Source organism: Lissotriton vulgaris, chromosome 5, assembly GCF_964263255.1.
Source record: "Lissotriton vulgaris chromosome 5, aLisVul1.2, whole genome shotgun sequence".
In the NCBI taxonomy this organism is placed as follows: Eukaryota; Metazoa; Chordata; class Amphibia; order Caudata; family Salamandridae; genus Lissotriton; species Lissotriton vulgaris.
In genome coordinates, this window is record NC_141693.1 from 211,678,562 (window position 1) to 211,703,550 (window position 24,989).

General features: G+C 47.3%; 1 protein-coding gene across 1 annotated transcript in view; it reads right to left on the reverse strand.

Annotated features, from left to right (window-relative positions):
* Positions 1 to 24,989, reverse strand: part of LOC147710515 (ectonucleoside triphosphate diphosphohydrolase 8-like) — a 418,351-nt gene that overhangs the window by 146,338 nt on the left and 247,024 nt on the right. The window contains exon 4 of the mRNA XM_086921185.1: positions 24,400 to 24,550. Within this exon, the coding sequence (XP_086777311.1) occupies positions 24,400 to 24,550 (151 nt within the window). The remainder of the gene's footprint in view (positions 1 to 24,399; positions 24,551 to 24,989) is intronic.

The following is a 24,989-nucleotide window of genomic DNA, read 5'->3' on the forward strand; positions in this document are numbered from 1 at the left end:
TTTTTAAAAAAATAATTCTGACTGGTTGTGGTTACCTAATTTCAATCGTTAGAATATCTGTATCCAATCCACTTATGCATTAGTGTATTCTGTTTACTCTTATTGTGAACTCGCATTCGTATAAGGTTGTCGAGTGCCGGGTTAGTCTGTTTTCTATGACTATTTACAGAGCAGCCACACGCATGCGTGGCGTTTGACAGAGGACTCTTTGCATAGACTCGGATAACAGTTATCGTCTCTCATCCGGTAAGCCGTAGCAACGGGCTATGACACTGTATTTCATTTTACACCATTCGGTGATGCTGGTTTACAGGTATACAGATTGGGGTTTTCAATGCGGGGCACTGTGAGTTCTGACATCAACCATTATATTTATTTATCGTTTGTGTGTTTTTTTCTCACGGGGCCTGCTACGCAATTTAGCTGGTATACTTACCTGCAATACTTCCTACGCTTGAAGTCCTTTTGGTTACCCCGCCGGGTTGGAATTATCACCGGAGGAAGAGTAAGCGTAGCTCCAGGAATACGATATATGGTTTTAAGTATTCGCAGCTTATTTTACTGAAGTAGAGAGACTAAAACACTACTTCTTTTTCTCCTCTTCTCTTTTCTCTCTCTGTTGTTTTCTTTCCTTCTCTTTTTATTCCAATAGCCCAAACAAGGTTTTAGAATCCAGCCATAGAGGTATTGTCTCGAATAATACTTGACTGTGAATTTTCTTTTGGTGGTTGGGTGTACACCACTCCAAGATGTTTTTCACTTCTACTTTTCAGGTGATGACAAAACAGTTATAGTGAATTCATTAAAATTGACAATATCACATAAAGAATGTTTATTAATTTGTAATCCACCAGATGTTCTTTTTTCGTCATTGAAATTTTAGCCCATTTGGTCTCCACGCGTGCTGGGTGTTGTGTGTTTCTCTTTTCCCCACTGTCAGTCAATGGTGACATGATAATTGTGGGCACTCCAAGACACTAGTTCTGTGTAACATTATTAAGAATGTGTTTTTAGATATTTGTGGACACTGAGTTACAATGTCCTTCCTGAGATTATTTTTTTGTATTTCCCAGCCCTGAAAAGTTGTTGAACACTGTTATCTACAACGAAACACGTGTCGGCTGGCTGTCTGTATAAACTATACCATCTGCTTGATTAAAAACAGACCAGATCAAGTACAACGACTCCACCGCCTGAACTGTATTATTTATTTTCTAGAAGAACTGTGATCATTGAATCAATCACCACATATGTGTGCGCAGGTTCCTTTTTTATCACCCCGAGCCCCACCGACCACGACCCCCTGACCACTTGGACCAATGTGAGCAACGTAGACATAAACAGGACCAGGAGCACCATCCACTCAGGCTTGCCGTCTGACCCGCTCCCCCATCACATCACCAACAAAGCCGTCAGCATCATCGCACACCACCTGCGTACAATCATCAACCTCTCCTTCAAGACCGCAACCTTTCCGAAGAGCTGGAAACACACAGACATCAACGTCCTCCTGAAGGAACCCAAGGCTAACCCAAGCGACCTCAAGAACCTCCGGGCCATCTCCCTGCTTCCGTTCCCTGAGTGAGTCATGGAAAAGATTGTCAACACCTTGCTCATCTGCTACCTACAAGACAACAGCATCCTGTACCCCTCCCATTCTGGCTTACGCAGCAACTACAGCACCGAGACCGCCTTCATCGGTGCCACAGATGACATCAGAATCCTACTCGACAGCGGCAAGACAGCGACCCTCATCCTCCTGGACCTCTCTGCCGTCATTGACACCGTTGACTACCACACACTGCGAAGACGCCTCTGCGATGCAGGGATCCGAGACAAGGCCCTGGACTGGACCACCTCCTTCCTCACCGACATAACCCAGAGCGTCCGCCTCCCCCCGTTCCACTCCGGATCGACCACTACCATCTGCGGCGTCCCACAGGGATCCTCACTCAGCCCGACTCTGTTCAACGTCTACATGGCCCACCTCGCTCGCATCGCCAGACTACACGACCTCAACATAATCTCCTATGCCGACGACACCCAGCTGATTCTCTCCCTCACCAAAGACCCCCTCACCGCCAAATCCAACCTACACCAGGGCATGAAGGCCGTTGCCGAATAGATGGAGGCAAGCCAACTCAAACTGAACACGGACAAGACAGAGGTCCTCATCTTCTGAACTAATCCCTCAGCATGGGACGACTCCTGGTGGCCAGCATCACTGGGAACCCCCCCAACACCAACCAACCACGCACGCAACCTAGGGATCATCCTCAGACTCCAAGTTCAGCATGACCAACCAAGTCAATGCAGTCTCCTCCTCCTGCTTCCACACTCTCTGCATGCTCTGCAAGATCTACAGATGGATCCCGATGGACACACGGAAAACCGTCACCCACGCCTTCGTCAGCAGCCGACTCGACTACGGAAATAGCTCGCCCACCCCAAACACACGGGCCACCTCCACAATAGTGCCTATATTTAAAAAGGGCCAAAGGGATGGCCCAGGGTGCTATCGGCCTATATCCCTTCTGGACTCTGCTATTAAAATCTTGGGCAGAGTCCTTTTGGCTAGGTTAAGAGATAGTCTGGAGGGGAGCGGGGGCTTGGCCGACATACAGTATGGTTTTAGGGAAAAAAGAGGCACGATAGAACAGTGCTCGAACTTGCATCTTTTGATCGCCAAGTATACGGTGGCCAAGGAGGGGTCCTTGTATTTAGCATTCATGGACCTCTCCTCGGCCTTCAATTTGGTCAATAGATCGAAGTTATGGGAAATTTTAATGAATATGGGGATCGACACAGATTTGGTGGCGTTCATAGCATCCTTACACCGGGACCTATTTGCCGCTGTAAGGGTAACTAAAGATGGCAGATGCACGTCACGTTTCAGTTCGTTGCGGGGAGTTAGGCAAGGCTGCATATTAGCTCCCCTGTTATTTACCATCTACATAAATGACCTAGGCAAGCATTTACTTGGGGCAGCAAGTGACGTACCGCGTGTAGGAGAAGTTACGATCCCTGCTCTCCTATACGCGGACGATGCTGTACTCATTGCACGCACAGGGGTATGCCTCCAAAAACTGCTAGATGCATTTGGGACTTTTATGGACCGGCTTGACCTGAGGGTCCATGCCTCTAAATCTCACACCATGGTCGTCGGTCCACAGGGGAAAAAGGCTAAGACGAAGATGAAAACCTTTTTTTGCAAAGGAGAGGTAGTCTCGGGAGTACCTGTGTTCCCCTACCTGGGAGTTCTTTTTAATAGTAGGGGTACCTGGGGACCCCAGATACGTGCCAAAAGCCTAGCGGTCACAAGGACATCCATGGCCATTCTAGGCTTTGCCAAAAGGTTGGGGCATAGACCTATGAAGGCCATCATCAAGGTGTATAATAGCAAATCCCTCCCCGTGGCTTTATATGGCGCATCTCTATGGGGCTATGTGCGCCTGGATAAAATCCAGGTAGCAGAGAATCGATTCTTACGATCCATTTTGTCCCTCCCCCAATCCTCTCTGGTTTTTTCTATCCACACGGAACTTGGTTTGGATCATGTTCAGGACAAACTGAGACTGGCACCGCTAACATATTGGCATAAGACTTGGCTAAATCCCGAATTAACGTTAAATCACATGATCATGAGGGACGTGATGAGCCTGGAGAATATTCACACGATACCATGGCTGGCGTACTTGAACAAATCTTTTAACGACCTGGGACGCCCAGACTTATTCACTTCCCCCTCTGGCATTACAAAGCAGGATGTGATCACCACAAAAAAACAGTTCATGTCTAGGGTATGCCTGTTGCGAGAAGAATCAGAATTATCAAAGCCTTTTGTTCGAATGCATTATTTGTCACTTCAGTCACTTGCAATGGAGCCTTATTTATGTTTTGTCACAAACCCCTTTCATAGATTTTTGTTAACAAAATTTAGATTTAACCTTATTCATTTCTATTTGGGCAATTTTAACACCTGGATGAAACCTGAGTTAGCACCCCTTGCACTTGTGACAATTTTTCAGTTCAGGACACTTTGCACTTTGTTATGTTTTGTGATTTCTTCTCTGCACAAAGAAAAAAAATACTTGCTACCTGTCTTAAGAGAAGCTGGCTTCTCCCAGGTGAGACCAGCCATGCTATATTTAAAATCCCTAGGAAATATATGTATTACTTTCGCCATGGCCAATTTCCTTGTGGCAGCAACCAGATCCAGAAGATGTATGAACTTGCCAAACCAGTGTACATAACTCGTTTTTAAACATTTTTAATGAATACATTATGCCAAATTAACTTGTTCACAAAAAAACTGTTTAATCCTTTTTTAATCAAATCGAATAAAGTTAATTTGACTGACTGACTGACTACGGAAATGCCCGCTACGCAGGAGCCATGTCCAAACTCATCAACAGACTCCAAAGAATCCAGAACGCCTCCGCACGCCGGATCCTCAACGTCCCACACCGTGACCACAGCACCCCGCACCTGGGAGACCTGCACTGGCTCCCCGTCGGCAAAAGAATTACATTAAAACTCATGATAGACGCACACAAGGCACTCCACAACACCGGCCCAGCCTACCGCAACGACAGACTCTACTTCTACGTACCCAACAGGAAGTCCACTCCGCCGACCTATCCCTGGCCGCCGTCCTGCGCATCCACAGGACCACTTCCGGGGGCAGATCCTTCTCCCACCGCGCCGCAAAGTCCTGGAACGCCCTCCTCCTACGACAGACCGCAGACCTCCCGGCATTCAGAAGACTGCTAAAGACCTGGTTCATCGACCACTTGCTGCAGCTTCCCCCCAGCTCCTTGAGACCCTAGCAGGTAAGCAGTGCGCTTTACAAATTCCCTGATTGATTGATTGGTTGCTCCAGCCACCCTCCATACAGTGAACACCAGACAACCATCCACCTGGTCTCAGGCTACCACAAACACACCCATGACAGCTTCTCAGCCTGTGTGTGCAACTCATACTGGCAACACGATGCAGCCCCACATAACAGTGCGTCTACGTACAACCAGTTCATGTGCCTCGTACAGCACACACACAACTTCCAGCAGCACCACATTGTACTTCGTTATTAAGTCAACACAACAGCACCACACATCGCCTTCATTAATGTACCGTGGTAGTACGCAACATCAGCACACCACTTCTACATAGCCATCACAGACGGATAGTCCAAAACCCACAGGGACCACACACCAAAACCAGGATCATGATTGTTCCACCTTAACGAGGTACACCCTCAGAATCACATACAACACCAAGGACACACTCGGCATTGTCAAACATCTGCACATCCGGTATCACACCAACAGCCTGACCACACTCATTGTAACACTCATCTCCAGCTCTCCAATCCTACACACACAATTTGGCTAAGCCATCTATCAAACTATCAATCTATTCATTTTTTGGGCGCCCTACCTACCCGTGAGGGTCTCAATGCGCTGGGGGGGGGGGGTGCTGCTGCAGATTGAAAATTCAGGTCTTGAGAAGTCATCTGAAGGTCAGCAGGTCCTGGGTCTATTGTAGCCTTGTAGGGAGGGTGTTCCAGGTCTTTGAGGCAAGGTAGGAGAAGGATCTGTCACTGACGGTGGTTTTCCGGAAATGAAGGACTGGCAAGTGCGAGGTTTGTTGAGCGGAGGCTGCGGGTGGGTGTGTATAAGCTGAGTCGGTTGTTATGGTATGCTGGTCCGGCGTGGTTAGGAGCTTTGTGTGCGTGGATGATGAGTTTGGAGGTGATCCTGTTGTTGACAGGGAGCCAGTGCAGGCCTTTCAGGTGTGGTGTGATGTGGGCGTGTTGGGGAATTCAACGATCTTACTTGACGAGGCGTTCTGCATGCGTTGCAGCCGTCTCATGATTTTGGTTGTTGTAGCTGCATAGGGGGCGCACCCGGAATCCAGTGAGCTTGTGGGAAGGGGCCCAGATGACTGTTTCTCACGTGTTTGAGGTGATCCGTTTGAAGATTCTGCGGGGCATTCAGAGTGTGTTGAAGCAGGAAGCTGAGATGGCGTTGTCCTGCTTGGTCATGGTGAGGGAGGATTTGAGGATGACCCATAGGTTGCGTGCATGGTTGGTGGGTTCTGAGGCTGTTCCTAGATATGTTGCCCAACAGGAGTTGTCACAGGCTGAGGTGGTGTCAGAATTGTGCTTCAGCCTGCTGTCCTTCATCCATTTGGCAACGGCCTTCATTCCTCTGTGGAGGTTTCCTTTGGCAGTGTGTGCTTCTTTGGTGAGGGATATGATCAGCTGTGTGTAATTGGCGTAGGAGATGATGTTGAGGCTATGTTGTAGTGCAACATGGGTGAGTGGTGCCATGTGGATATTGATCATCGTCAGGCTGAGGGATGATCCCCGTGGGACGCTGCGGATGGTCTCAATGGTCTTGGAATGGAAGTGTGGGAGGCAGACGCTCCGGGCTCTGCCGGAGAGGAAGGATGTGGCCCAGGCCAGGGCAATCTCTTGGATTCCGGTGTCATGGATGCGTGATGTTAGGGTGTCTTGGCAGACCGTGTGGAAGGCTGGTGACGGGTCCAGAAGGATGAAGGCGGCTGTTTCTCCTTTGTCCATGAGGATGCTGATTACATTGTTGGCGGTGATGAGGGTGGTGTCCGTGCTGTGGCTGCTGCGGCATCCAGACTGGGATGGTCCCATGATGTTGTTATCTTCGAGGTAGCGGGTCAGCAGTCTGTTGACGATCTTCTATGTGACCTTTTCTGTGAAGGGGAGATGGCCCTGAAGTTCTTGAGGTATTTGTGGTTCGCATTTTGTATATTCACTAAGATGTTGATCTCAACATTCTCCCAGCTCCCACTGTAGGTAGCTGTCTCGAAGGAGATGTTGATTGTTTTTGGGAGAAGGGGTGCGCTGGCTTAGCTGGATTTGTTGAAAATGTTGAGAAGCCATGTGTCATATGGGGATCCCAAGTGGATGGACTCCATGGTCCTGATGGTGTCTTCGTCGCTGACGTTGTACCAGGCGGTTAGGTAATTTTTGAGGGTGTTGGTCTAAAGGGGGTGGACTCGTTTGTGTGGTGGTGGTAGCATAGTGAAGCTGTTGTGGATGTCGATGAGCTTACGGTGTAAGAAGGTGGACAGTGAGTCACACAGGTCTTGCAATGGTGCTATGTCATTGGTGTTGGAGGTGGGAGTTGTGAGTTCAATCAAGATGTTGATGTGCTGTTTGCTGTTGTGTGTGTTGCTGTATAGGCTGTTATGTTGGCGGTCCTGATGAGTTGGTGGTGTCTGTGTGCGCTCTTGTGTGCGGTGTAGATGTATGGTGTGTGGTTGCGGAGGCAGCTCCTCTACAGCTTCCGACAGGTGCATTCGGAGGGCCTGAGGTCTTTGGTGAACCATGCGGCTATCTTGTTGTTGTGATAGGTGGCTGAGGTCTTAAGTGTGGCGAGGGTGTCGGCGCAGTCGTTGTTCCACTGTTTGAGGTTGATGGCAGCGGAGTTGGGGTAGGTGTGGTTGGCGGGTGGTCCCAGGGCGAGGGTGGCGGTCAGTTAGTCCACGGTAGCCTTGCACCAGCAGCGGCGTGGCATGTGCTGTGTGCGGAGTGGTGTGGTGGGTTTACTGAAGATGAAGTGGAGGCATGTGTGGTCTGTCCAGTGGTGTTCTGTGGTGTGGTTGAAGGAGACGTGTGGAGTTGCGGAGAAGATGGGGTCCTGTGTGTGTCCAGCGGGGTGGGTGGGTGTTGTCACGAGTAGTTTAAATCCGAGGTTGGCGAGGTTGTCAATCATGGCAGTGGAGTTTGCGTCGTTGTTGTTCTCAAGCTGGAAGTTCATTTCCCCAAGGAGGATGTCATCCGTGTAGCCGAGGGCGTGCGTGCTGATGAGGTCATGGATGGAGTTGATGGATTGTGTACGGGGTCCAGGTGGTCTGTCGATGAGTGTTCCTCTGAGGGTGTTGTTGGTGTCAGTGTGGATCTGTAAGTGCATGTGCTAGGCGGTGGGGAGGGTGTTGTTGGTGTTGGTAGTGACCCTGGGAGTGTTCATGTGGATGATGGCTATTCCTCCTCCCACTCTGTTGGTGCGTTGTCTGCGGGAGATCTTATAGCCTTCTGGGATGGCTATGGCAATGTCTGTTGATGAGGTGGTCTTCAGCCTGGTCGCTGTCAACGGCACCAGCCAGCCCAACTACAGCAACAACCTCTACACAGGTACAAGAACCAGACTCCAGGAGTACTTTTGCAAATTCAGGGTGCATGCACACACCTCATCCTCAACATCCCCTGCTACTGCCACATGACCGTCCACCTGAGATACCTACAATAGTCCCACAGTCAACTGCAGGTTCACCTTCATGCTCCTCAGCCACACTCAGTAAGCACTCCACAGGCCCTAGGCCAATAAACTAATATGAACGTCTACCATCCAACATCCTGTTGCCCGCAGTCCGTCCTGCCACCCTTGGCCTGGGCACCATTCATCACATCCACAGTACAACTGCATGCGGCTGATAGTTCTCATACCTCTGAACACAGATCCTGGTACTCCCTCAGTGGACACCTACATATTACCCATGATCTGTACACCTCCAAGTGACTCTTCTGTACCTGTCTGTAATTGCAGTATTGCAAGCCAACCCCCCCTTCTGCATTTTCTAACCATCACAGGTGTGTATTGCCATCCATGTATGTAGTTGTTGGAATATTGTGACCTATGTGTGTCCTCAACCGGAATCAGATCCCAGTGTGTGGATGGCTGCAGTTTGTTCAAGACTCTGGCATTTTTTACATGTCCCCACACATATGTTTTTGACTCTGGGTACAAAACGTCTCCACCACTGTGTATTATGTTATTTGTATTTATTTTCTGATCTTGTGCGTGTAACGTGAGTAGGTGCTGTACAAAAAGGGGGGGGAATCCTAAGTTCACAGCTGGAGATGTGATGCCGTACAGTTTGAGTCAACAGAGTCCAGGCCACAGTGCTTGGCATCATTGGGCACACTGCGACCAGCAAGCCCATGTGGGAGAGTCAATAAGGCGATGCTGTTGCACACAAAGGCAAGATGCCAGACCAGGTAACCTGGGAGTTGTGCATAGCCCACTGCCTCTCAGCGTCTTAGCCGTGGACGACCCACCTTCCTTGTGGGACCCTCATGTACAGGCCTTGACGATGCCTGGGACGCTCCGTTAGACATATCCTCCTCCTCCCTCCCTGTGTCTGGTGTTGTTCTTTGCCTTGATGTTTCTGGCCTGGTGACACAGGGAGGGTGCTGCATGTTGACAGCAATCTGACGGAGTGATTGGCTTATTTCCCTATGCACCGTCAAGAGCTCATCCAGTCTTGCCTCCATCCGTCTCTGGTGTCGTTCTTGACGGGCATGTTGCTCGACCTGATGAATTTTAATTTTGTTGAGGGCCTCCACTACCTGGCTGAACTTCCTGGTGTCCCGCCGGTATGCCTCCATGATGTTTCGGAGTTCTGACATACCGGGCCCTGCAGTTTGCTGGTCAGATTCTCGCCTTCGCCTTGCGCCACTCCCACCACCCCTGCCAAAACGAGCCTGACTTGCGCTTGTGGGCACATGGGATCGACGGGACCCATGAGTGATGGCAGTGGTGGTGTTGTCTGCCACCTCGTGGGTGCCCGGAGAACCATGTCCCTCATTATCAGACTGGCTCTGTTGTGGATTATGGTTAGGTCTCCGAGCTGTCTGCTGGGAAGTGGCGGGAATGGGTGTGGTGGTTGGCACAGATGTGTCTGATCCAGCTGCTGCATGGGTTTGAGATCCAGAGGGGCCAGGTTGCTTGGGGTCAATCACGATGTGTTGAGAGGCGTCGCTGTCGGTGGGGTCAGGGTCCTGCTGAGCCTGGGACTGGGATCCATCTCCCCCCTGGTTGGGGGTAGTTTCCACATGTTGCCCTGTGGGTGTGAGAGACAGACACTGTTAATGCACTATCATGCGACATCCAATTTTGTTATCCATTTTCGTTAGCACTGTTCCACCTGCTTTGGATTGCTGTCATGGTTCACTTGTGTATGGGTATGTTTTTGAATCAGATTGACATGTGCTCAGGGGTCATTGACATGTTCGGTACTGTTTACGGTGACTGCCACAGCCATTGCTGTGGCTTGTGGCACCAGCACGACACAAATCCAGCTGCGCTCGGTGTGTCCCAATCTACATAAAGCAGCGTCAATCCTTATGCCTGGTTCAAGCATGCACAGGGTTTAAATGCAGCCTGTTTATGATAGAGACAGAGGGGAAGTTTTTCTAATTTCATTCAGCAACTTTTGTGAGCTGTTGCTGTGGCATGGCGGCCACCCACTGCCAACCCTCCTGGACCAGTACACCTACTTGAGGCACAGGGCTTTAGAACGTGGCACTTCTCACAGATGCATCACCTTGTCAATGCACAGGTCCATGGTGCTACTTAAGTGCATTCACAGCGTCCATGAGCTGTGGCTACAGCATTGTGTGAGAGGCACAATGGACTTGTGATTCTGCACTGTGCTTTTTTATCTTCGATGCGTCATCAGTTCAGTATTTGTTTTGTTGTGTTACATGACGATTGTGACAATGGTGCACTCCATTGCCTGTCACCAGAGGCTCTGTTTCTGTAAGGGGTGTGTGTGACAGGCCATGCTAGTAATTTGAGTGTGATTTGCAAGTGGACGTCCCTCGTGGTGTGTCAGTCCCCCCATGAAGCATGCTGTCATGGCGGTGGTTGTGAGTTCCTGTGCAGGATATCTGATCTTGTCCTGGTGTTAGTGTTTGCACTGGTCACAGGAGGGCCTTGTGCTGCCTACACCAGGGCCCAGTGTCAGCTATCTTGTAAGTACTTTCACACTCCCTGTGCATTGGCATGGTGCATGGGTGTGTGTACCTGGGCCATATGGGATGAGTGCAGCCTCCTAGCCTACACCTTGCACCCTCTCACCCTCTACCTTCCAGCCTTCTGGCACTCCCCTTGCACCCATCCCCATACTGTTAGGCACTGCTGGGAGTCATAGCCACTCACCCACCCACATACCACCACCATACTGTTAGGCACTGCTGGGAGTCATGACCACCTACCCACATACTGTTAGGCACTGCTGGGAGTCATAGCCACCCACCCACCCACATACCACCCCCATACTGTTAGGCACTGTTGGGAGTCATAGCCACCCACCCACATACCACCCCCATATTGTTAGGCACTGCTGGGAGTCATGGCCACCCACCACCATACTGTTAGGCACTGCTGGGAGTCATAGCCAACCACCCACATACCACCCCATACTGTTAGGCACTGCTGGGAGTCATGGCCACCCACCACCATACTGTTAGGCACTGCTCGGAGTCATGGCCACCCACCCCATACTGTTGGGCACTGTTGGGAGTCATAGCCATCCACCCCCATACTGTTAGGCACTGCTGGGAGTCATGACTACCCACCCACATGCCACCCCTATACTGTTAGGCACTGCTGGGAGTCATGGCCACCCACCCACATACCACCCCCATACTGTTAGGCACTGCTGGGAGTCATAGCCACCCACCCACATACCACCCCCATACTGTTAGGCACTGCTGCGAGTCATAGCCACCCACCTCCATACTGTTAAACACTGCTGGGAGTCATGCCCACCCACCACCATACTGTTAGGCACTGCTGGGAGTCATGGCCACCCACCCACATACCACCCCCATACTGTTAGGCACTGCTGGGAGTCCTCTGCACCAACCCACGTACCACCCCGATACTGCTGGGAGTCATGACAACCCACCCACATACCACCACCATACTGTTAGGTACTGCAGGGAGTCATGACCACCCACCTACATACCACCCCCATACTGTTAGGCACTGCTGGGAGTCATGACCACCCACCCACATACTGTTAGGCACTGCTGGGAGTCATAGCCAACCACCCACATATCACCCCCATACTGTTAGGCACTGCTGGAAGTCATTGCCACCCACCCACATACCACCCCCATACTGTTAGGTACTGCTGGGAATCATGACCACCCACCCACATACCACCCCCATACTGTTAGGCACTGCTGGTAGTCCTCAGCACCCACCCACATACCACCCCATACTGTTAGGCACTGCTGGGAGTTATGGCCACCCACCACCATACTGTTAGGCACTGCTGGGAATCCACCCATGTTACATGAGTTGTTTGGATACTCACCAGGCTCCACGGCTCCTTCGATTCCGTGAACTCCCACCGGTGGTAGCAGGGCCATGACTTTCTCCTCCCAGGGCTGGTATTGGGCAGGTCTGCGGGGACCACCACCTCCAGTGTGGTGTGCATTGGCGTAGTCTTCGTCCATCTTCCTCTTGACCATCCTCCGCAGATCGTACCACCTGGCCTGGCAATCCCTCCTGGTGCGCCTGATGGTTTGATGGGTGCAACAGCATTGACCTTATCGACGATCCTCTCCCACAGGCGTGTTTTTTCTGCTATGCTGGTCTGTCTGACCAATGCACCAAACAGCTGTGGCTCAACCCTGATGACTTCATCTGTAAGGATCTCCATCTCCGGGTTAGTGAGCTTTGGATTCTTTGGTGTTGTCATGGTGTGGGGTATATGTGATTGAGGGGGTGATGGTGTGTTTCGATGAGGGTGTTTGGGTCTGATTGTGTAGGGGGTGGTGTGTGTGTGAATGAGATAGGGTGTATGTGTGAAGGTGTATGGGTGCAGTTGTTGGTGTCCTGTCAGTGTCTTTGCGCAAATAGGTATGTTGCAATGGATGATGGGTTGTATGTGTGGGCCCTTTTATTGGTCCATTTGTGGGTGTGGTTTATTTTGAATTTTTGGTGGGTGTGTTATAAGGGGTGGGTGTGACTTGGGCCCTCAGTTTGGCTGTTTGGATGTGGCCAGGACATTGTTTTAAAATGGTGTGTACACAGGAGACATGTTTTGTGGTGTTGTGCAACTTGTTTGCACCCTCCTAGTGCTGGTTTAGGGGTTCGCGTGCTTTATTAGTGGGGGGTGCGTTTCATATTTGTTGGTGCTGCTGGCTCATACGGGACATTTTTGGGGTGTTCACGTAAGCTTCATTGAGTGGTGTGCGGTTCGTATTTGATGGTGCGGCTGGCTGATAGGTGCCGTTTTCGGGTTGGGGGTTCGCGTACGCTTTATTGAGTGGTGTGCGGTTCGTAATTGTTGGTGCGGCTGGCTGATACGTGACGTTTTTGGGTGGGGCTTCGTGTACGCTTTATTGAGTGGTGTGCGGTTTGTATTTGTTGGTGCGGCTGGCTGATACGTGCCGTTTTCGGGGTGGGGGTTCGCGTACGCTTTAGTGAGTGGTGCGCGGTTCGTATTTGTTGGTGCGGCGGGCTGATACGTGCCATTTTCGGGGTGGGGTTCGTGTACGCTTTATTGAGTGGTGTGCGGTTCGTATTTGTTGGTGCGGCTGGCTTATACGTGAAGTTTTTGGGGTGGGGGTTCGTGTACGCTTTATTGAGTGGTGTGCGGTTCATATTTGTTGGTGCGGCTGGCTGATACGTGAAGTTTTCGGGGTGGGGGTTCGTGTACGCTTTATTGAGTGGTGTGCGGTTCGTATTTGTGGGTGTGGCTGGCTGATATGTGATGTTTTTGGGGTGGGGTTTCGCGTACTCTTTATTGGGTGGTGTGTGGTTCGTATTTGTTTGTGCGGCTTGCAGATACGTGCCATTTTCGGGGTGGGGGTTCGTGTACGCTTTATTGAGTGGTGTGCGGTTCATATTTGTTGGTGCGGCTGGCTGATACGTGAAGTTTTCGGGGTGGGGTTTCGTGTACGCTTTATTGAGTGGTGTGTGGTTCACATTTGTTGGTGTGGCTGGCTGATAAGTGAAGTTTTCGGGGTGTGGGTTCGTGTATGCTGTATTGAGTGGTGTGCGGTTCGTATTTGTTGGTGCGGCTGGCTGATACGTGACGTTTTCGGGGTGGGGGTTCGTGTACGCTTTATTGAGTGGTGTGCGGTTCGTATTTGTTGGTGCGGCTTGCTGATACGTGCCGTTTTCGATGTGGGGGTTCGTGTACGCTTTATTGAGGGGTGTGCGGTTCGTATTTGTTGGTGTGGCTCGATCATACGCGATGTTTTCCAAACGAATCATGCTTCAGGCGTGACTACATTTGCCCGTACAAATCGCGTACTCGGTCCCCGGTCTAGATCGTACTTGTTTGGTCGTACGGCATGTTTACAAATCGTGTGGTTTGGGTTCGACGCCATTACGTACGGGTCTTCCATTATGGTTCGTATGGTTCGCTGATATTCGGAAGTATTTACGGGATGCAGATCGTACTACGCAGTTCGGACGGTCTTTTTCCATTCGTATGGAGACGGCTACGAATAAGAGTCGTACAACCTTTTTTTCTCCCGAATCGGAATTGGCCCCTTGATGTGATGGATGGTGTCATGGGTCCTGCCAAACATCTTCTTTTCTATACCATCCTCCTGGCCAGGAGAGAAATTTGCAAAAAATGGAAGGACTCCATGGTATACAGACAGAATATCGAGTCCAAAATATAGAATGGACATAATATCGAAGTCAAAATATCGACTGGACATAATATCGAATGGACATAATATAGTGGCTAAAAATATCGAATTGAAGGTAAGTAATTTAATATCGAATTTTAAAATATAGAAAGTCAAAATATCGAAGTATATGATATAGTTTTTTAAATATATCTAATTTATATTAATATCGAATTTTTTTAAGTGTATTTTTTATGTTATTTCATTTTTGTGTAATTTAATTCTGTAGCTGGTTGTGGGTTTAAAGGGGAATAGGGTGGGAAGTATTTTAAATGTAATTAATTAAATATGTTAATTTATTTATTGATATTTATTTAGAATTAATTGGTAATTACATTCTAATTGGTAATTAATTAATTTTATATTATTTAATTTTGCGTAATTTAATTCTGTAGCGGGTTGTGGGTTCATAGGGGAATAGAGTGGGAAGTATTTAAATTTTATTAATTATATATGTTACTTTATTTATTGATATTTATTTAGAATTAATTGGTAATTACATTCTAATTGGTAATTAATTAATTTTATAATATTACATTTTTGCGTAATTTAATTCTGTAGCGGGTTGTCGGTTTATAGGGGAATAGGGTGGGTAGTAATTTAATTGTAATTAATTAAATATGTTCATTTATTTATTGGTATTTATTTTGAATTAATTGGTAATTGAAGTTTAATTGGTAATTAATTAATTTGTAATTGGTAATTATTTTTTATTGGTAATTTATTTTTACTAATTGATTAATTTGTAATTATGTTTATTGTATTAATTTATTTTCCGTAGCGGGTTGTGGGTTTATAGGGAAATAGGGTGGGAAGTAATTTAATTGTAATTAATAGAGAATTTTTATTCATTTATTGGTATTAATTTTTGATTTATTGTTAATTAATTGATAATTGGTAATTATTTTGTATTAATAGGTAATTAATTTTAATAACGAATATTATTTTTTTATTTTTTATTGATTGTTACATAATATTAAATTGGTAATTTATTTTAATTAATTTATTCTTGGTATTGATATTTAATAAATTTGTATTAATATATTAAATCTTTACTTTCCCTACTGTTGCAATCTCTGGAGTGGGAATAGTAATTTTCACCCCTACGCTATCCAATGCTTTCTCTACTGTTGCACTAAGTGGAGTGGGAATAGTCATTTTTACCCCTACGCTATCCAACGCTTTCCCTACTGTTGCACTCTTTAGCGTGAGAATAGTAATTTTTACCCCTACGCTATCCAACGCTTTCCCTACTGTTGCACTCTCTGGAGTGGGAATAGCAATATTTACCCCTACACTATCCAACGCTTCCCCTAATGTTGCACTCACTGGAGTGGGAATAGTCATTTTTACCCCTACGCTATCCAACGCATTCCCTACTGTTGCGAAAATTTGCATAAATCTCTATAGACGGCTGAAGTCCTATTCGTCTTGACGCGCTATCGATTTGAGACTCGGTTCATTGCCACGACTTAACTGGCAATTAAACACAATAGAGTGGTGCCGCCAATTGACGGTTTGACCAACACGCAATATCAGTTTGACGATGCGTGACAGTTATTTATTCTTGGTCTTCAACAACAATTACTCAACAATCACACCTGCTAAATTAATACAACAGGTTACAGTTCAGTTGTATACCTATGTGGAGCTACAGTCAACACTTTGTCCTGAAGATGGTCTGATGGTTTTATTCCTTTGACAGACCGAAACACAGACTCCAACATCTATCTCTTTATTACATTCAGTGTTGAAATGACATAGAGAAGGTGTCAACATAGTTCTTTGTATAGGTTTTCTGACGTCACCTTACATACTACGTTTTGTTGCTTTTCCCTGTCAAATTTTAAAATATATATATATTAAATATATGAATGTGTTTTTTTGAAATATATTTTTGCCCCGTGTATGATTTATGATCCATTTGATAAATTGTGATCATTTTGTATTTTTACTTTGATTTATTCCATTTTCCACCACTGTTCAGGGTGAGTTTTTGAAGAAATTGTCACAAAAAGTTGTTAAATCTTCAAATAAACAAAATCCCTTGTAGGTAAACCCCTTCTTTTTGAAAACTTCATTGCCCATACCTGCAAGTATAGATTGGGTTCCCACTCCATTTAAATATTATAGCATTTAGCAGAGGCAAGAAATTGATTTTGTGGCTTCACTTGATGGTCTTAGGAATGAGAACTGACGGGTTGCATCCCTTACGTTCCCCATGGGAAGAAATGATCATACAGCAATTTCAAAGGAAGGAATGGGAATTGGAACTGGATCATGTAGAGAAGATCTCCAGAAACACTTATGCAGTTTAATTATTTGCATAAAACCTACCTCACTCCCCACAGGACTAATGTCAAGCTGCAGACCGATGACAAGAGTTGACCTAGGTGTGCTCTGGTAGATGCTAGTTTCATTCATGATGATGTGGAGTTGCCAGCGCTGGTCCCATTGTGGAAGAGGGAGATGGAGGACTTCGAGTGCACATTAAATATATTGGCCAGAAAAGAAAGTGGGCAACATATTTTTAAGACACACACATTAGTTCCAGGCCTTGCTGGGGATGGGAACTAGAGGCACGGGGCCTAGGGAATAGCCAGCATCCAATACATCATGTGTACACAAAATGGGATGCCCCTAGTTTGGGTTCCTATAATTTCCTACAGAGATTTCTCGAGATACAGCACCAGTGGGGGCATCTCACAAAAAGTGACGGACTGGCCTCACACACCGCCCGGTGCCATGCTTCATCATAGGTTGTCCTCGTTCTCTAAAAAATTGTTTGATAGAGGGCGGGCATACACCTGGAGACAGGGATGCACTTCTAAAGCTAAGTGGTGGCCCGTGAAATAGTGAGAGGTGATCTAAAAACTATTACATTTGTCAATAAACTGTATTTATTCAGGGAGCAAATGCATGGTATTAAAAGAGGTGAACGGTGATCTGGGACGTTACTGTCCCTCCACCGTGTTAATTTTGGTCAACATGTTTCTGCCTTCATGTCCCCGTAGGGTACGTCAAAGAACAACGGCTCCCGTGGACTAGTACTACAAATATATCTTTTAACTATGGCTAAATAGCAATTCAAATGGACAAAGGCTAGCAGGGATGTCAAAAAATTTCTATACATCCAGTACAAAGATGTGGACGTATCGTGCGTTACTAGGCGCTCTCTCTACATTTTAAGGTAAACCCTTTTTTCCAGACCAAGTCACTATCTCGACTTAGGCATTTTACACTAGTAATAATGTACCACTTTGATACTTATTTTTCACAGCCCACACCCCTCACGTATTGACAACATCAAGCCCTAGGAAAATTCTTGACCACTACAGTGGTGAGTACGGTGCCAACCTCCGAAGTTAATATGAGTGTCGAAATGAGTAAACCTGCTTTTTAACTTACCTCTCAATTTTCTCTACATATGACAACAGTACCCGGCTGGGCTACCTGTAAGTCATTTACAACTTTTATCACACTTGGTGAGAATACAAGCAACTATTCAGGTACCTCATTCAATGGCCCACACACATTAGATATATGTAGAATCCATGTCACACATCATACTCACTCTCTACGTTGCTCTCTTTAATTGTAGATGTCCCCTACTGTCCTGATGAGACCCACATTCCTAAGGGTCGAAACGCCGTTGACGCCATAAGGAAATGAACCAACAACTAGTGCCTACAATCATTTAGAGACACTATTATCCATTCACTATTAATATTTTGGTCATTTTCCTTCTTCCTTGTTATTGTATGAGAAACCTATTTGTATGTAATTTATATATGTTGTCTATTTAATGTTTTTGGTTTCACTTGTACACTTGGGACACTGTGCACAATTTTTCTATTTTTCTCTTTGTGTTCACATGAATATGTGACAAGCTGCATAGAATTGTACAATCTTGTGATCTGTGATTTGGTTTATAAACAGTTTTTGAGTACTCTCTCAAATTGATGGTGCGGCCTTTTTTGACATCCCTGCTAGCCTTTGTCCATTTGAATTGCTATTTAGCCATAGTTAAAAGATATATTTGTAGTACCAGTCCACGGGATATAAATTCATGCCCTGGTTCCTATGTGAGTAGGGTTCTCCTTGTTCTTTTCTGAGGCCCGTCGGGTACGTGGCATTCGTCAGGACCAAAGGGTTTCTAAACATGGGCTCTGCCTTTTCGCACGTGATGCAAAAAGGAAACTACCACTAAAGGGACAGGGGTTGTGGGCATCAAACTCCCCAGTCAGTGTAGTACTGCTGTTAGTGATTCTGTAGGGAAAATAGGAACAAGAAAAACATACATACCAACAGAGTAAGTATAATTAAAGTGGCAAAAATTGCCTTCCATTCTTCATCACACCTATTGCGCGTGTGGCGTGGTCTATATTAGACACGTGGCAGGTATATGTGTCATCATTCAACAAATGAAATTGCGGGAGTCCACTTCTTACCCTAAATTCCAATCCTAATTGCTCCATGGTAGGTCGTAGGTGAAAGGGCCTACTGTGCCTTTCTGTAATGGAGAGGTACAAAAGGGTCATAGCCTGTTGATGTGACTACAGGTCTGTGACTCCAAAAAACAAGACATACTGGTATGCTGTTTAAAAACTGTAAACTGTATGCCCAGTGTAGGCAACAAACACACACACTCTCAAAGGAAGGTGAAATGAAGTAACACCTTCGTAAACATACGTGGCAATCACACTCTTACTGTCTTAATTCAGCGCTTCCAGCCGTTCCATCTATGGTCGTCCTCTCAGTTTCCCCGTCGATTGTGGTGAGAACGGAGAGGGTTTAAATACTGTGGTAACATGGTTGGCTAATTGCTAATTAGATGGTAAATGGAAACTCATGTTGTGTATCCTGTGTCTCGTTGGAGCCGCACCGGGTCGCCTGGTGTGGGGCGTGCCCAAGTTCACCCTCACGCATTGGGGGAGAGGAGTGTAGTGCACGGACATTAGTATTCTAAAGATGCGCATGCGCTCCTGCTTGTAGCACCCCTGTGACTAGGCCGGCTAAGATCTGGTTTCTGTCACTCGCCGCTGTCACTAGGGGGCCTGTGACCGCTACTGACAATGAGAGGAAACTAGTGTTCTAACTGCGCTCATGCACGCTCTCTCATTTTTAGGTCTCGCCTGCCAATGCGCTTGCGCATTGCCGGCGAGAGATAGAGAGGGCCACCAGAAAATCCTACCAAGAGGGGTTTGGAATGCGGATTATCGCCAGTGCATGTACGACGGGCACGCGCTCGCCATTTGTTCACCCGCCCTCCCCATCAGACTTGAAAGGAAGCCGCTCGCACGCCACCATTGCCTCGCATCAGACACTTCAAAGGCTCCCGTTCCCCCGCCACCCCCCACCCCGTGCACATCGCGTACCACCATTTGTCTGTGCCTCGGCATCAGACTTCAAAGGATGCCGCTCCCCCGCCCACCCCCACTGCCACAGCAATGCCGAAAGCTTGTCCTCAAGTAGTCAGAGATTTTTCTCAATTTAGTAGTAGTAAACTTAGGACTCCTAACATTACTACTACTAAATTGAGAAAAATGCTAATTTTAAGACTTTTGGTATTCACAGAAGGCATTTAGGTATCCTAAAGTTAGTAGTCCTAACTTTACTACTACTAAATTGAGAAAAATCATAATTTTAGGACTTTCGGTATGCACAGAAGGCATTTAGGAGTCCTAAAGTTAGGAGTCCTAACTTTACTACTACTAAATTGAGAAAAATCCTAATTTTAAGACTTTCGGTATTCACAGAAGGCATTTAGGAGTCCTAAAGTTAGGAGTCCTAACTTCTGTGAATACTGAAATGAGTAAGTTCATTCTGTGAATACCAAAAGTAGTAAGTGCATTCTGTGAATGCCAAAAGTAGTAAGTTCATTCTGTTAATACCAAAAGTAGTAAGGGCAATCTGTGAATACCAAAACAGTAGTAAGTTTAGGATTGAGTCTTAAATTCATTCTGTGAATTGGGCCCTTCACCTACACACACAATGCACACTCACACTGTGTCTGTACACAATCTGATGCACAATTCACCTACACACAGTGCATACTCACACTCCAACTTCACAGTCTCATGCACTCACACTTCAAATAGACACTCTCACAGTGCACAGCCCCCCACCCCCACCCAGACAGTCTCATAAACTCTTGCACGTTGCCTGGACACATTTTGATGTACACACACTTCTCTGAGGCACACTCCGCCTAGACACAATCTCATGCACACTGACACTTCCCCTTGACACACTCACACTTCGCCTAACACAATCTCATGCACACTGACACTTCCCCTGGACTCACTCACACTTCGCCTAACATAATCTCATGCACACGGACACTTCCCCTAGACACATTCACAATGCACCCCCACCCAGACAGTCTCATACACTCTCACACTTCACCTGGACACATTTTGATGTACACACACTTCTCTGAGGCACACTCCGCGTAGACACAATCTCATGCACACTGACACTTCCCCTGGACACACTCACATGCACCCCCACTCCCCCAACTCCCGCAGTCTAATGCACTCTCACACGTCGTCTGGACACATTTTGATGTACACTCACACTTTTCCTAGGCACACTCCGCCTAGACACACTCACAGTGCACACACACATTTCGCCTAACACAGCTCGCGGTGCACGCCAGCGCCCTTAGAAGGATTGACACGTTTGCTTTTCAGTGAAGCCCATCAGAGGAGTCTCTATGTCTGACAGACTCGGTGAATCTGGGTAAACACGGGCCCTATCTGTGCCCTCGGGGGACCCCTGGCCAGGCGTGAGGCCTGTGGGGACACGTGCATGTGCCAGCGAGTGCCACCTCCCCGCCTGCAGATGTAACTTCTGTCTCCCGGTCACCCCTGCAATTATTTCCCATTAAACTCTCGCCTTTCATTTTTTTCATACCTGCATTCTCAGTTCATCTGTTTTCTTTCTGAATATATTTGTTATTTTTTTCTTCACTCATTCATGCCACCATTTGTAAGCCTTCAAATTTCCTCATTCCCGTCCTTGCTTTACGCTTTCCTCTCTACCTTTATACCACACTCCTTTCTCTTATCTTCAAAGGATCCACCCTCCAACTCCAACTCCACCCTCCAACTCCAACTCCACCCTCCAACTCCACACTCCAACTCCACCCTCCAACTCCAACTCCACCCTCCAACTCCAACTCCACCCTCCAACTCCAACTCCACCCTCCAACTCCAACTCCACCCTCCAACTCCACCCTCCAACTCCACCCTCCAACTCCACCCTACAACTCCACCCTACAACTCCAACTCCACCCTCCAACTCCAAAACCACCCTCCAACTCCAAAACCACCCTCCAACTCCACCCTCCAACTTCAACTCCACCCTCCAACTCCAACACCACCCTCCAACTCCACCCTCCAACTAGGTGTGGGCGGAAAATCCGTTCCGCTCGCGGATTTTGCGGATTTTCGGGAAATTCGCAATCCGCGAGATTCGCAAATCTCCCGCAAAATCCGCAAATCCGCGAGCAGCGGATTTTGCTCGCACTGTTCGCGTGAGTTCGCGTGAGTTCGCGCCCCGCGAATAAGTGCAAAATTGCAGAAATACGATTTTAGCAAAACTGAAAGTAACTACTTACCAGGTTCAAAAGTTCAGGCTCATCATTAGTAGCCATTTCCTGTAGTGCTTCCTGAGGGGCCCCTCCAGAGTTCAGTTGCCAGTTGAAACTATTATGTGACCCTGCTCTGAACCTCAGAATAGTTACACATATGCCACAAAGGTCCTGAATTACAGCTAAGGGAGACAAGCAGGAGCCAGGCTGGAAGTTAAAATCCATTAATCAGCCCCTAATTCATTATTGTCAGTTGGGGCAGGGCAGGTGTTGTAACTAATTTTGCAACAATGAAAGCACTTAGCAAGTGCAAAAGATCACTAATCAGGGCGCACTAAGGAAGCAGGTGCCAGCTAAAAAAATATTCGGTGACACATTAATCAGCCCCAAATTAATTCAGGTCACTTGAGGCAGGGAAGGTGTGCTTTGCTTTGCCGAAAATAATGTACACTGGACAACCAGAGGGTGTGGTGATGAAACAGAGGGTGGCATGGGTGGGCCAGAGGGTGGCATGAGTAGTCAGAGAGTGGCAGTGGTGACAGAGAGTGGCAGTGATGAAGAAGAGTGTCCCAAACAGGCTGGACACGTAGAAACAACAAGTTCGCAAAACTTGCGACCCGACAGGTAAGTTCGCAAATTGCGACATTGTAAAAACCCTCGCGAACTGGCAGAAACACGGGCGAACACACAAAAAAAAAAATCCGCAAATTCGCGGGAATTCGCGGATTTTGCGGATTGCGAATCCGCAAATCCGCAAAATTCGCGAACGCGAGATCCGCAAAATTCGCCCATGCTTACCTCCAACTCCACCCTCCAACCCCACCCTCCAACTCCACCCTCCACCCTCCAACTCCACCCTCCAACTCCAACTCCACCCTCCAACTCCACCCTCCAACTCCACCCTCCAACTCCACCCTCCAACTCCACCTTCCAACTCCACCCTCCAACTCCACCCTCCAACTCCACTCTCCAACTCCACCCTCTAACTCCACCCTCCAACTGCAACTCCACCCTCCAACTCCAACTCCACCCTCCAACTCCACCCTCCAATCCCACCCTCCAATTCCACCCTCCAACTCCACCCTCCAATACCACCCTTCATCACTCAGGAACACCACCACATCACTCAGGAACACCACCACATCACTCAGGGACACCACCACATCACTAAGGGGCACCACCACATCACTTAGGGGCACCACTCATGGGGCACCACCGCATTACTCAGGGGCACCACCACATCACTCAAGGACACCACCACGTCACTCGGAGACACCACCACATCACTCGGGGACACTACCACATCACTCGGGAACCCACATCACTCAGGGGCACCACTCAGGGGTACCACCACATCACTCAGGGACACCACCACATCACTCAGGGGCACCACCACATCACTCAGGGGCACCACTCAGGGGCACCACCACATCACTCGGGGACACCACCACATCACTCGGGGACACCACCACATCACTTAGGAACACCACCACATCACTCGGGGACACCACCACATCACTCGGGGACACCCCACATCACTCTGGGACACCCCCACATCACTCTGGGACACCACCACATCACTCTAATACACCACCACATCACTCAGCCCAACTACATCATCACTCAGCACCACAACAGCACTGTCCTTGCTTGCTACCAACAAGCATTGCCATAGCCAATAGTACTCGCATTAGGAAAGTGTAAGCTATTGGCTTTGTGAATAAGGATGCTATTAATTTATATATTTTCATATCCAACACATATTAAAAAAATGTGTCATTTACAATACCAATAGCTCCCACTTTCCTAATGCGAGACCTATTGCATTGCAAAGGCTTGTTTGAACCTGTAGCTGCTTGTACACCGCTAATTACACATGCGCATAGCGGGACGGAGACAGCTTGTCTTGCGCTAATACCTAGACATTTCGGATTGTGGAAAAAAGAAATAGAGTTGCACATCGAGTTGGTTGCATTACCTAAGAATGACCTGGAAACCAAATAGTAGGCCCTATTTTTCATCGAGTGGCGGTTACACTTGCCGTGCCTGATGGCGGAAGCTACGAGACAGTAGACAAGTGTATTGCTGAATCCAAGCAGATGCAGGTGAGAATGTACATATTAGGGGAGTGGCTTCGGCACACATGTTTTTGTTCTGTTGTTATTATTTGGCTGTTAAACAGGTTTAACAGCACAAATGTTGTACACTGTATAGTTAATGATCCACTATTATCTGTACAATATTATTTCCTGTTTACTGTTTGTTACTAGATGATTGTCAAAACCCACAAAAAATATTTAAAAATATACATAAATACCTCAGCAGCCTCATGCCGGCGGTGGCTCCCAGGAGGACGGGAGTTTGCCTTTGCTGGTCTCCCGGAATGAGTTTCATTGCCTGGTCAAGACAGACCCTCAAGCTGGTTCCGGCAGCAGGCGGGTTGCTAGCGTAGGATGAGATTCCACCACCTGAAATTACATCAGTCCCTGAGATGAACAACCCACTCTAGAAGTTACTAAAACACTTTCAATAATCGTAGGGCGAGTTAAAAAAAAATTGATTCGTTTATTTCATTTGTAGTTTGGTGAAGCTTTACTCTACTCCATAGCTAGTAAACCAAAGCGAGAAATTTGGGCACATCACTGTTGTGTGCTGTAGTGGAACAATATCTGCACTCACACAACAATACAGGTGAAACCATGTGTCAGCCATTCATCAAGGGACTTCACCAGGGCATTAATATGGCAATACCCATGATTTAATTAAAAAGACTATATAGCTTTTTTTTTTTTAAATAAGCACAACCGTTATCTTTTAGGACTTGTAGTAGCTGGATTTTGATTGGTTACCACTGGTTAATGATGTTCTGCAGCCTTGTGTTTTCAGTGAAGATTATATAAAACATAC